General features: G+C 30.5%; 1 protein-coding gene across 2 annotated transcripts in view; it reads left to right on the top strand.

Annotated features, from left to right (window-relative positions):
- The first annotated feature begins 10,642 nt into the window (after nt 1-10,642).
- The window catches only part of LOC107448366 (uncharacterized), a 73,088-nt gene continuing 71,013 nt past the window's right edge, over nt 10,643-12,717 (top strand). The window contains exon 1 of one of the 2 annotated variants that reach the window (XM_043054894.2): nt 10,643-10,810. In XM_043054894.2, coding sequence (XP_042910828.1) covers nt 10,762-10,810 — 49 coding nt within the window. In that variant the 5' untranslated portion in view covers nt 10,643-10,761. The remainder of the gene's footprint in view (nt 10,811-12,717) is intronic. The other variant, XM_043054893.2, reaches the window with a different exon arrangement.

The raw sequence follows: 12,717 nt of genomic DNA, 5'->3' as shown, positions 1-12,717 counted from the left end.
ATTTATAAATTTCAGCTTTTCACATTATTTCTAAATAGGTAATCTCTACGTCGAAAAATATCTAAAGAATTTCATAAGAACAGAAAATTAAATAAAATTTTAAAAAAATTGTAAATGGTTATCGAGCAGAACCATTAAGTTTAATTAATGAATATAGAATTAAAAACTAAGTCTCTGTTAAACAATAAAAAAAAATATATCTTTTAAGTAAACAAACTTTATTATAATAATCATTTCATTATTAAGGATTAAAGGTTATTGTGAAATTATTAATTCTAATTAGTGGATGAGTAAGAAAAGAATTTCACTACTCGAAATACATTTAATGAAAGTTATGAAACTATAAAATATGTAATAATGTGTAATTTTTCTATCTTAGTTCTATTACGACCTTTTAAAAAACGCTAATAAACACAATTTAGTCAACAGATACAAACGATTATGTCAGCGCTATAACAAAAAAAAATACACTTTATATTTTATTTGATGCAGAAGAATCAAATGAAGATCCGCTTAATTGAAATGTCGCACCCATATCTAACTTGTTGAATGTTATGCGATACCGAAAACAAAACAAAAACATAAGCACACAGCTGTTTGGCGATTTGCGAGAACGCTCCCTTAACGCCAATAGAAATTTTCGCCAACCCTTTGCAATCTACGGTATGTTTTGTCAATTCGCAATCGGGAGAGGGTCTCCCTTGATATTCTAAGAGCTGGAAGCTCTTACTGGAAAACAATGCCTATTTCTTTTGTTTTTAAATAAAGTTAAGTTTTATTGTTTTAAAAATCTGGTCTGCTTATTTATTGGAAAGGAAAGATACAGAGATCATGAATGATCACCTGCCCTCGGACCTGAATTAATGTACCTACTGCAGGTGACTTGCATTTTTTCACGATATTTCGCGCTATACAATGAACTGTAGTCGAAATTTATAGATTTGACACGATTTATTAATTCGAGGGCCCCCTGAGCTTGAGGGCCACGGGGCACTGCCCCGCCTAGCCCCTAGGTAGCTACGCCACTGGGCATACAGCTCGAGATTGTTATTGTTTACATTTCTACTGAAAACACCATCCATAAATGTGAGCAACAATAATCTCGAGCTCTTGACCTGCTCTACTTCCAGTTAGACAGTATACAGCTGCTTACTACAGCTAATTCTGTGATGCGATATTTTTGAACTGATAATTTTGCTTTTAATAAAAGAAATAAATTGTATAATTTCTGAGTTCAAATCAGCTGTATTTCTTAAGATATTGATGATTTTAAGTGATTTTGGTGTGTTTTAAGGGAAAATTTATTTAAGTTATTTAAAGATGTATTGTTAAAAAGAAAGTGACGTGGTTGCTAAATTTAGAAAGAACTCGCTTTTTTAGCAAATCAGGTAATTTTTGGTAAATTAGGTAACAAATACTTGTATACAAGAAATACAGTCGAACTTCCATTTAACGAACTTCCCTTTTACGAATTTCTCTATTTTGCGAATTTTTTTGAGAAACCAAGAACATTTTGGAAATTTCTTCATAAAATAACTTCCAAGTAACGAAGTGAATTTTCTATTTAACGAATTTGTTTTTGAGATCCACTTTCCCTATTTCCGTAAAATTTCAGAATATTTTAAACTTGTTAACGCATTTTATGGGGTAAATACCCTTGAATTGATTTTTGAAGTCACTTAACTTTTAGAGAAAACAGTAAAATCCCTTTCCCCTTTTTTTTCTTTTTTTTGCATTTCGAATGAAAAACTCAAACAAAATTAACGGATTTTATCAGTAGCCATTAAATTTAAGAATGCATGTGGTAATACGTGTTTAATATTACTTTAATGATTAATGCAGCGAAAATTTTACTCATAAATTTAGCTTCTTTTAGTTTAAAATGCCTGTAGCAGGATAGTGTAACACTGGATAATGCTTTGCTCTATTCTTGCTTTCCATGCACATTTCTTATATTTTTAAGATTTATAAAATAAATAGTAGATATTACTTTGCAAGATAAAGGTGTATTAATTGCTATTTTAATTATGTCTACTGTTTATGAATTTAAAACCTGTTTCGTGTCGTTTAAGTATTTCGAAAGATGATTTTCTATTTAGCGAATTTTCTATGTAACAAACTTATTATCGGGATTTAGCGACTTCGTTAAATGGAGGTCCGACTGTACTACTTAAGATAGTCTCAAAACACAATGATCACGTTGTGAACCACAGGCCAGTCGTCAACGGGGGGGGGGGTGAGAGGAATGTCTCACCCCCCAGCGATTTCTTCTTGTCAGCAAATTCAAGATGAGTCTGCTTTTTTTGTAGTTGTTGTTGTTGTAGTTAATTTACGTCGCACTAGAACTCCACGATGGGCTATTGGCGACGGTCTGGGAAACACCCCTGAGGATGATCCGAAGACATGCCATCACAATTTTGATCCTCTGCAGAGAGGATGGCACCCCCGCTTCGGTAGCCCGATGACCTGCACGCGAAGTCGAGCACTTTACGGTAGAACNATACCGTACACCCTCGGTCCCTACGCAAACTGATCCAAGTGGTCACCCACCCGCACACTGACCGTAGCCAGTGAGGCTTGACTTCGGTGATCTGCTGGGAACCACGCCTTAACGATCAGTCCACCGGTTTTTTGTAGTATTAGTTGTTTAAGACGAACAGATTACGATTGTTAGATTACGTTTTGAGAAGAAGATAAAAACATCTTAAGGTGTATTTATATTCGTATTTCCAATCATAGTCTCAAACCAGCCTAAATATCGAAGCTGGGGTTTGCCTTGTCCTTGTGTTGTAAGCGTGATATAAACGGATTAAAACGTTGTCAGTATTTCCCCAATGTTGCAATTTCATCACGGACCCGACTCGGTAAATCTTGCTCTGAAATGTGAGCTTTCCAATTCAGTTTTTTATTCTCCTCCCAGAGTAACTTCAATTATTGCTTAAATATTTAGGTATAAGACTTTTTCAAAAAAGAAAAAAAAACTTTTTTTAAAAATATATATGGGTAAAAAATGATTTTTATGAAGCAGATAAAATTATTGATTTAATATCTTTTATACAGTAAAATGAAAGAAAAAAGAGCAATTAAAAAGAAAAGAAAGAAAAAGGAGTAGGAGCTTGAGATAGAAATAGATAAATCACATTTGAATTCCAAAAATTGGAATTCTTTCTCCCTTTTTTAAATAGTTATATACTAAGTTTTTTTATTTTGTGCTTGAAATAGTAATTTTTTTTAAGACTTTTTCAGTTGAAATATTTTTCATAGATCTTATTTAATCGAAATTTCAAATATCAAATTCTACATTTGTTCGTAGTTGTTTTTATGATAAGTTCGAACTGCAATCCTTTATGAACAAAAATACTAATGCTTATTTTATTGAAAATGTGATGCGTTTAAAAATGGAAAAGTTTCAGTTTTTTTTTTGATAAATTATTCTTTTCAGCTATTTTGTTACTATATTGATGTAATTCTTATGTATTACATGTTTTTTATATTATCTTTTTGACTAAACTTAACAGTTTTCCATTTGTTTAGGTTCATTATTAGTAAGTTGAAGTCAATTGTGAAATTGTGAATGACCAAATTTTTAAAAAATGTAAGAAAAAGAAAAAAAATTATTATATATTCTACAGTTACTATAAGTTTCAATAAGATGCTTACTTTTCATGAAATTTGCAACTAAATAAAAGAAATGAACCCGATTGTTATATGTTAATCATTTGCAACTGAAACACATTAACTGAAATATTAATGAGTATTCGCATTTTAGGAACTATTTTAAAAAGACATAAGGGAAGTTGAAGAAAAATATTCTTAGAAATTTAGAATGCATATTAGGTTCTAACTAAGATATCATGGGATGAAGGTGCTAAGAAACATGTTATAAATTTAGAATTCGGTTAACGCATAACATTTTTTTAAAGGAATGATTTAAACCAGTGGTTACCAACTGGCGGTCCGCGAAACCATTTTTTGTGGCCCGTGAATTGTTTAATACATAGGAGCGCATTAAAGTTATTGTAGCCAGAATTTTTTATATGCAATTAAATATTTTTAAAAATCTACTTCTTATTTTAATTTGTAATTCAATACTTTTGTTTTGCACAACTTGATAAAAATCTGACAGTAATATTTAATGTTCTTTCAAACATAAAAGAATCCGATGTAAAATTTTGATAAAGTTGCGGCCCGCCATTTGACTGGTGTTTTTAATTGCGGTCCTCAGCCTCGTGAAAGTTGGAAACCCCTGAATTATATATTATGTAGAAAATAAATTTAAAAATTCTGTATGATTATTTTTAAATTATTAACGAAGTTATTAAAGTTTATAATTTTTTAAGAAATCTTACTTTATAAAATAAAAAGAATTTATTTGATAACATGATTTTAAATGGAAATGACCTTGTTTTCTTAACAAGAGAGGATCTTTCGAATTGGTCGGGAGTTAGGACAGAATTATCCTCATTTACCTTACTTTTTATTTTATTATTATTATCAGTAATAATAACAATAATAAATAAATGAATCTTATGAATAGAGGGAAAAAATTATTTACCATATATTGAAGTGACCGGCATTTTTCATAAGTAGATAGATGAAAAAGATGAAAATCAAATAAATTAGTCAAAGAGTTAATATCAAATGAAATTTTCTTGCATCTGCTATGACTTATAAATGACTGAAATTTGTGTTTTTTCTCAAAAAATATATAACTGTGTTTTGGGAAATATTTATGCTGTTACTTATTTTATTTCCTTTAATGATTAAGTTTAAAACCTTTCGAAATTACACTTCTAATCATAAAATTTCTTAAGGTTCTAATTCAATTTTTTTTTACCTATATTAAAGTTCTAATTATTCAGATTTCTGTACCTTATATTTTCAGATAAAGTTATATTAAGATATATTTTTAACAATAACCTTTCTGAAATGCATATCTTCCTTCCAAATTAAAAATTACAGAAACCAAATTTTATAAAAGAAATATTAAAACTTTTATATTTTGTTTGGTTTACATTTCAAGTAAACCTTTTGTAAGTAATAGAATATCTTTTGCTAACATTGCTTTGGTTAACTTATAGTTAAAAATAGTTAGAAAATTTCCTATTTATTAGTACAATAAGACATTCATTTTCTGCTTTGCATTTATTTACTGACTTGATACTGGCTAGCGTGCTTGACAAATCAGTGTCCAATGGAAGCATTTTGTTCTGGGGTCGCGAGTTCGAATTCTGATTGAAATAAGCGTATTTTTATAAATAAATATTATTTTTAAAAATTTCCTGTTTCCAATTATAAAGTAAGTTCTAATTATAAATACTGGAGGGAGCCAATATTAAAATATCATCTCCAAATAAACATTAGTAATTATTTAAATCACTAGATGGCAGTACTAACAAAAGATGCAATGTAATGAGTTGGAAAATTACAATATTTTAAATTAGTACCTATTTTACTCACCAGGATCGACATGAACTGGTACCACTTAAAATCATGTGGTGTCATTCGAAAAAAAAATTTATTTAGTTGTTGACACCGTCAATTAGAAACTTTAATTTTAAGTTATCACTAAATTTAACGCATTTTTTTGTGTGAACCGAAACTAAACTTGTTACCACCGAAATTCAGAAATTTTTGAAAAACCGAAACTAACTCATGTGTTGCCACCGGAAGTTAAAAAATCTGGAAACGGAAACCAAAACTGATTCACTGTTGCCACTGGAAGTAAGAAATTTCGGAAACCGAAACCAAAGCTAAAGCAGGAGACAAACAACTCGACTCAACTCAGCAGGAGGAAAACAACTCAACTCAACAGCAGATGAGAAACAACTCAACAGCAGGAGGTAAACAACTCATCTAAACTCAGCAGCAGGAAGGAAACAACTCAACTCAACTCAGTAACAGAATGGAAACAACTCAACTCAGCTGCAGAAGGGATGCAACTCAACTCAACTCAACAAAAGGAGGGAAACAACTGAACTCAACTCAGCAACAGGAGGGATACAACTCAACACATCACAACAGCAGGAGGCAAACAACTCAACTCAATTCGGCAGCAGGAGAGAAGCAACTCACCTCAACTCGGCAGCAGGTGGCAAACAACTCACCTCAACTCTTCAGCAGGAGACAAACAACTCATCTCAACTCAGAAACAGGAGGCAAAAAACTCAACTCAGCTCGGCAGCAGGAAGGAAACAACTCAACTCAACTCTGCACCACTGGCTTTTTCCATATGAAGTTTGCTATTTTATAGTTTCTCTCTTATTAAGTTTCTCATTGGGAAGCCCGAGGTATCCAATGGTGAACAAACGAGGAGTGTGGAATTTGCGTGGCGATATAGAATTTGAGGTTCTTTGGTGTGTATTGGTATCGAGCGGAAATAAGAATTAAACCACTATGTTACTGTTCAACTACGGAAACCATATTGAATATGGGGTTTTTTTGAATATAGGGAACGCGTAGTCTTCTTCGTGTGATTTGTTTTCCTTGTGATCAAGGTAAGGTATGCCTACTTGTTAGCATTACCATCTGTAAATTATTATTTCAACTGATTTCATCCGGTTCTTAAAGCATTTGAAAAACCGCGCCACCTATACTTAAATAAAGAATTTATTTTTAACTTTAAAATTAAAATTTCAAGACATTTAAAATTAAAACTTAAGATTTTGTTAACAGATATTTAAAGTTATATATATGGAAATGAATTATTTAATGCTGTAGTGAATATATCCGTAATAAAATACATTTATCTTCTTAGTTTTGTTGCCACTATTAAAGTTTCTTAAGAACCTTACGAATCCTGTTTAAAAGGAGACTAATATATGTGTGTAATCACGGTAAGAATCATAAAATAAGTTTGTAATAAATGGAATAAAGTAAAGAAATTATAGTAGCAATATTTGATGATCGTAACTGTTGAACATGTTGAGCAACATTTTATGGTGAATTTACAAAAACCCATTTCAGAATGTACATCAGGATACTATTTGAAAATTATAAATAGTTTATAAATCAATTCAAATTTTATTTTTAAAAGAAATGAAAATGAAACCAACCTTTGCTTTTTGGACAGTAATCAACTAAAAACAAATTTGTTGCCTCGAAACTTCAAGGTATTTTTCCATTAAATAATAAAAAAAAAATTTAAAAAAAGCTTTGCTGACCCGAGCTAACATAAAATTGACGAATTGCTTTAGTCTTTATTTTATTCTTTTTTATTCTGCCAGCTCGGTTGTTTAGCAACGGAATATTTCTCTCTTGTTGATTGCGCGGCTAGAATATGATTATATTAAATTTCTAATCCTGCTATGGCGGCCTCTTGGCCTCTTTTTGAGACTACGCCAAATATATAAAACTTCCTAGCACCTTAAATTTTGATTCAATTTCTTCAAAATTTTGTCTACCAGTCCATTCTGAGGGTCAGGTATCCAAATATGTATTAAAAATGTATGTTTAATCTGAGAAAGTGCTTTTTTGTGTCTAATTTAGTAGCTTGATTAATAGTGAGCATTAATTAATTAGCATATTTGAAGTCAACCCCGGCAACCATTAAGATTGACTCTTAGTACGTGAAACTCCGATAATTAGAACGAAAGTTATTCAGGGTGATATCTTTTTTTTTGCCCACTGTACAGTATACGTATAATGTGTCCTTTACATGCATGTACACTACATTATGTCCCATGCATCTACTATGTATGTATGTCTCATGTATGAATGTACAGTATGTTCAATGCATGTATGTGCAATGTATGTATATTCCATGCATGTGTGCACAATACATACATGCCCCATGCATAAATGTACAATGTATGTATGTGCTGTGCATGTATGTACAATATATGTACGAAATGTCCCCTCCCCTGCATGCGTGTAAAGTGTATATATGTCCCATGCATGAATGTTCTTGCCCCTTCCTTTGCAACACACGCACAATGTCTTTCGCACTCTTCATGGAGAAGCTAAAGCTGTCCCTCTTGAAGTATGTGAACAGTGGTTAAATGAAACGTTACCAAATTTACTTAAAGGATACAGTAAAAATGATGTTTTCAATATTGATGGAATGGGTTTATTTTTTAATTGTCTTCCAAATAAGACTATGATGTTTAAGGATGAAAACTGCTCAGGGTTACCCCCTGAAGGTTACCCCCTGAATGCGTCTGGGACAGAGAAATTGCCCTTACTTGTTATCGGAAAAAAACGAAATCCCCGATGTTTCAAGAATGTAAAAACGTATCCTTTGGATTACAAGTCTAACAAAAAGTTTTGGATGACATCAGTTTTATTTGAAGACTATGTAAGAAAATTGGATCGGAAATTCTTCGCTAAAAAAGAAAGTGATACTCTTTATGAATAAATGCACAGCATATAGTGATCTACCTAATTTGAAAGCAGTAAACTTGCAGTTTCTCCCGCCAAACACAGCAGCAAAGTTGCAGCCGATGGACCAGGGTATCATAAAGTGCTTCAAACAGTCTTATCGTAAATGGCTTGTCAGAAAAATGATCTTAAATATTGAAAACAATTAAAAGATTTGTAATTAATAAGCATGAATTAAATAATCCGACAATATTTTGAAACTCCAAAACCGAAACTAACGGTAAGTCGAACCTCCGATACGTCGAAGTTTTTCGTCAGTCCTATCAGATTCGAGTTATCGCGAATTCACTGTATGTCTATACGTGCATGTATATTATGTATACATATACTGCACTTATATGTACATATATTGTACTTATAAACAACCTTCTTACATATATGTTGTACGTACATTGTATGTCCATTGTATATGCATACATACGTACTATTAGCTTGTATTCATACGATTTGTGCTGCGTGCATAGATGCATGAATATTATATGCACATGCATTCAATATATAATATCTAAGCATACGTACATACAAACATTGCATTTGCATGCAAGCAAACATATACGTTACATATGTGCATACATATATCATGTATATCATGTGCATACATGCATCATATGTGCGAAATTATGTACGCATATTGCACTTACAAATGACGTTGTATTGAATTTGTGCATACATACATTGTATATATGCCTACGTACATTGTTTTTGCATTCATACATCTTAGATTGTAAGTGCATAAGTACATACAAACGTACGCAAAATAAACTGAATAACTTCAGATCTAGTGATCAGACTTTCGCATCCTAGGACCCAATGGTTTGGTCAAGAGAGGGGTACAAAATTGGAAAAGGTGGATAGACAGTGTTGAGAAAGATATCACTCTTAACTAAAAGATATCAATCAAAACTGGAGGACAGTCGCCAAACCGAGGGACCGTTGGAGGAAACTTAAAGAGAAGGCCCACCCAGGGCTGTCGCACCAGTGAAGAAGAATAAAAAAAAGAATAAATATTTACTAAAAGTTATATTTTACATGGAATTATCTTAGGATGAACAAATTTTATGACTTTGTGCAAAAATTTTGAATTCGCTTAAAAAGTTCTTGAGATATTTTGAAATACGCAATAAGTAAAATTAACATTAAGGGGTCCAAACTTTGGACCACTCTCCTGATCAAACGATTGGGACCATATTTCCCAGTTTTCGGCTACCCCCGATATTTTGAATTTTAACGTTTAATGAATTAATTATTTTTTTCAACAGGGATTATTTACACTAAATGCTGAAAAAACTAAACATTTATAAGCATGATTAATTTAATAAGATTAATCATTTAAATACATTGACCACTTTCATTTAAATTTAATAAAGTTAATAAATAAATTGTTTAATAAATTTAATTACACACTAAAACAAGCGTGAAAAATCAGTTGACTTTTCTTTGTCAACTTTATCCTCTTTGTATCTTTACCAAAACTCAATATCGGAATATTTGATGTTTCAAATTTGTAATAGAAGCCGCTATGGCTCAGGGAATAGAGCGTTCGCCTTCCAATGAGGTGAACCCGGCTCAAGTCCCCAGAGATGGGTGGTTGAAACGAATCTGCATCCCGCTCGCACACACCACAGTACTCACATGAAATATCCTCAGTGGTAGACGGATCATGGGTTAGAGTCCCTTTGTCGTCAGGCTAACCGTGGGAGGTCTTCCCCTCCATGTAACGCAAATGCGTGTTAGTTCTATCAAAAAGTCCTCCATGAAAGCAAATTTCTCCCAATACTTGATCCAGGAGTTCCCTTGTCTTCTGGATAGGGTTCAAAATTACAAGGCTACGGAGTTGAACATTAGTAGTCGTATACCTAAACAATTTGGTCGGTTTTCCAACGACGGTTATAAAATAGAATAAAAGTTGTAATAGATTACAAAGTAGTAATACATACAATAGAAACTGCGAAGTTGTATAAAATTACTGTAAATAATATAAAATTATTATTATTTTTTAAAAAAAAATAATAATTCAAACGTTATGAATGAAAGTTTTAAAATACCAGTTTGCTTCGCTTTTATTATTAATGCTATAATATTAATAAAAAATAAATAAATGAAGCTTACGAAAATAATTCTTCAAACCCTGTAAATGTGAAGAAAGGAAAATTACCTCATAAAACCCTGAGAATTACAAACTTGGCGCGTAAAATAGTCTTACTGAGAAAGTTCCCTCGCCAAGTTTACCTGCCTACTTAATGAAAGGAGTAGGTTATTGAAAGATGTTATCATTTTTCTTTGAGTCAGAGTAGACTTAGAAGCTCAGGCTGAACTTGAAGTAGTTTTTACACACAGCCGAGTACTTGAACAAGGGATAGCAATCATCACATCGCTAAGGAGATGGCGATAATTTGGATCGCCTGTTTTCTTTTATATTTTCAGTGTCCAGGTAATTGATGTTCTTTCTTTTTTTATCAAGTGATACAAGCAGTATTTAATTCCCGCGCTTCTATTTAAATTTTAACAATCAGCTCTTATTTATTTTTGTAAAAAATAGTCTTCAAAAAAATACTGGATTTTTTTAATTTTAAAAATAATTTTAAAAAAAAATATTTAGTTATCTGCAACCTAAAAAATTAATTGGATTACTACACAAAATTTATTTCTGAAAAATTTATTATCCTTTGAAATGAAATTTTAGGAAATCACTTTTAGTTCATGCATTTAAATTTTATGCTAAGATACCCGCTAAATGATCTTTGTTTTAGTAATTACTTTAGAAAATTTTTTTAAAAGCTCTCTATATCATTCAAAAATTATGAATGCAAAGGAATTCTATTTTATGATAATATTTAAATTGAATTCTAGATTCTTTGATATGAGATTAGTTTAAAAAGGGCAACTTATTAGCTAGTCAAAGGATACTGAATAAAACAAAATATATTTCAAGTGTTAACTGCGACTAGGTAATATTGAGATAATATAAATTGAACGCAGAAATATTCCATATATGAAGTCAAAGTTTCAAAAAAAATATACTAAGGTTGATATTGATCCTACAATGTAAAAAAAAATGAAGCTATTTTAAAGTTTTAGATTCGGTATCTATCAACTACCCTCAAAATGAATAATATTCATAATATTTGTTTTTAGAACATTTTTAGCAAGTTCCCTTTTTATAATTTTTAACAAAATTTGCATCAGTTTTGCGTATAATTCGCTTTAAATTTATTTATTTACATGAAATAATTCAATTTTGACAAATTTAGTCATTATTTAGCTTTCTTATACAATTCTTCCTGCGTATAAGTTTTGAATTATTACTTTAAAATGAGTGTTATTTTTCAAAAATAATTTTCATTACAACGCTTTGAAAATAAACCGTCATTTAGATGCGAGTGTAAGTTTTAATAAATCGCAAAAGCATTCTTATTTTGTCTTTTATTTTTTATAACAAAACTCTGACAACTAATATTATCGATAAGCCGCATTGTGTAAAAATTTATGTCTTTTAAACATTCAAAACAAAAAATATACAAAATAATTTTAAGAAACGATATTATGCCTAATGAATTTTGAAATGTTTCTTTGAATGGCTGGTTTAACAATTTTATTGGCTGAAACGCCTATTTAGTTGTTTTTATATTTCTGCGTTTATACTTGGTTAAATGCCATTGAAAATTGTTTATGAACTAATTTTTAAATTTTCTGATTCTAAGTTTGATATGTAATGAAAAAAACAAATTTCAAGAAACATATAAATTAGTCAATTTGCTATAAGCAATCAATTAAAATATTATTTGATTATACACTGACTAATAAAAGCTTAACGCTTTTATTTATCAGCTTTCCTTTAAAGGAAAAAAATTATATATTAGTCAAAAAAATTAATCTAGTGTAAAGGAATATTTAAAATTTAAATTAAATACAATTTAGGAATTTTTTTCAACTCAAACCATTTTATGTTTAATGAAATATTATACGAATTTAAGAGAAAATCCGTGCTCTGATTGATCTGCATTTATTTCAGTTCGTTTTTTGAAAGTTTTTTTGTAAAATATTTTATTTTTTTAGTAAAATGATTTTAATTTTTTATTTTAAAGTATATGCCAATAATATATTATTCTTGCGTCATTAGAATGCTTTAGTATTTCCAAAAGTGTTCGAAAACTTCTTAAACTCAATAATGTGATATATATAGAAAACAATTTTACACAAAATTGTTTTTCTAAGTTAAAAATATTGCTAAAAATAATCATTGCTATAAATAATACGCTGAGAATATTGATTCAATGCTTTATTTGGATACTCTGCTATGTGTTGGAAATATATATATATATATATATATATATATAT

The sequence above is a fragment of the Parasteatoda tepidariorum genome, chromosome X1 (assembly GCF_043381705.1).
Source record: "Parasteatoda tepidariorum isolate YZ-2023 chromosome X1, CAS_Ptep_4.0, whole genome shotgun sequence".
In the NCBI taxonomy this organism is placed as follows: Eukaryota; Metazoa; Arthropoda; class Arachnida; order Araneae; family Theridiidae; genus Parasteatoda; species Parasteatoda tepidariorum.
This window is presented reverse-complemented; position numbering and strand designations above follow the sequence as displayed.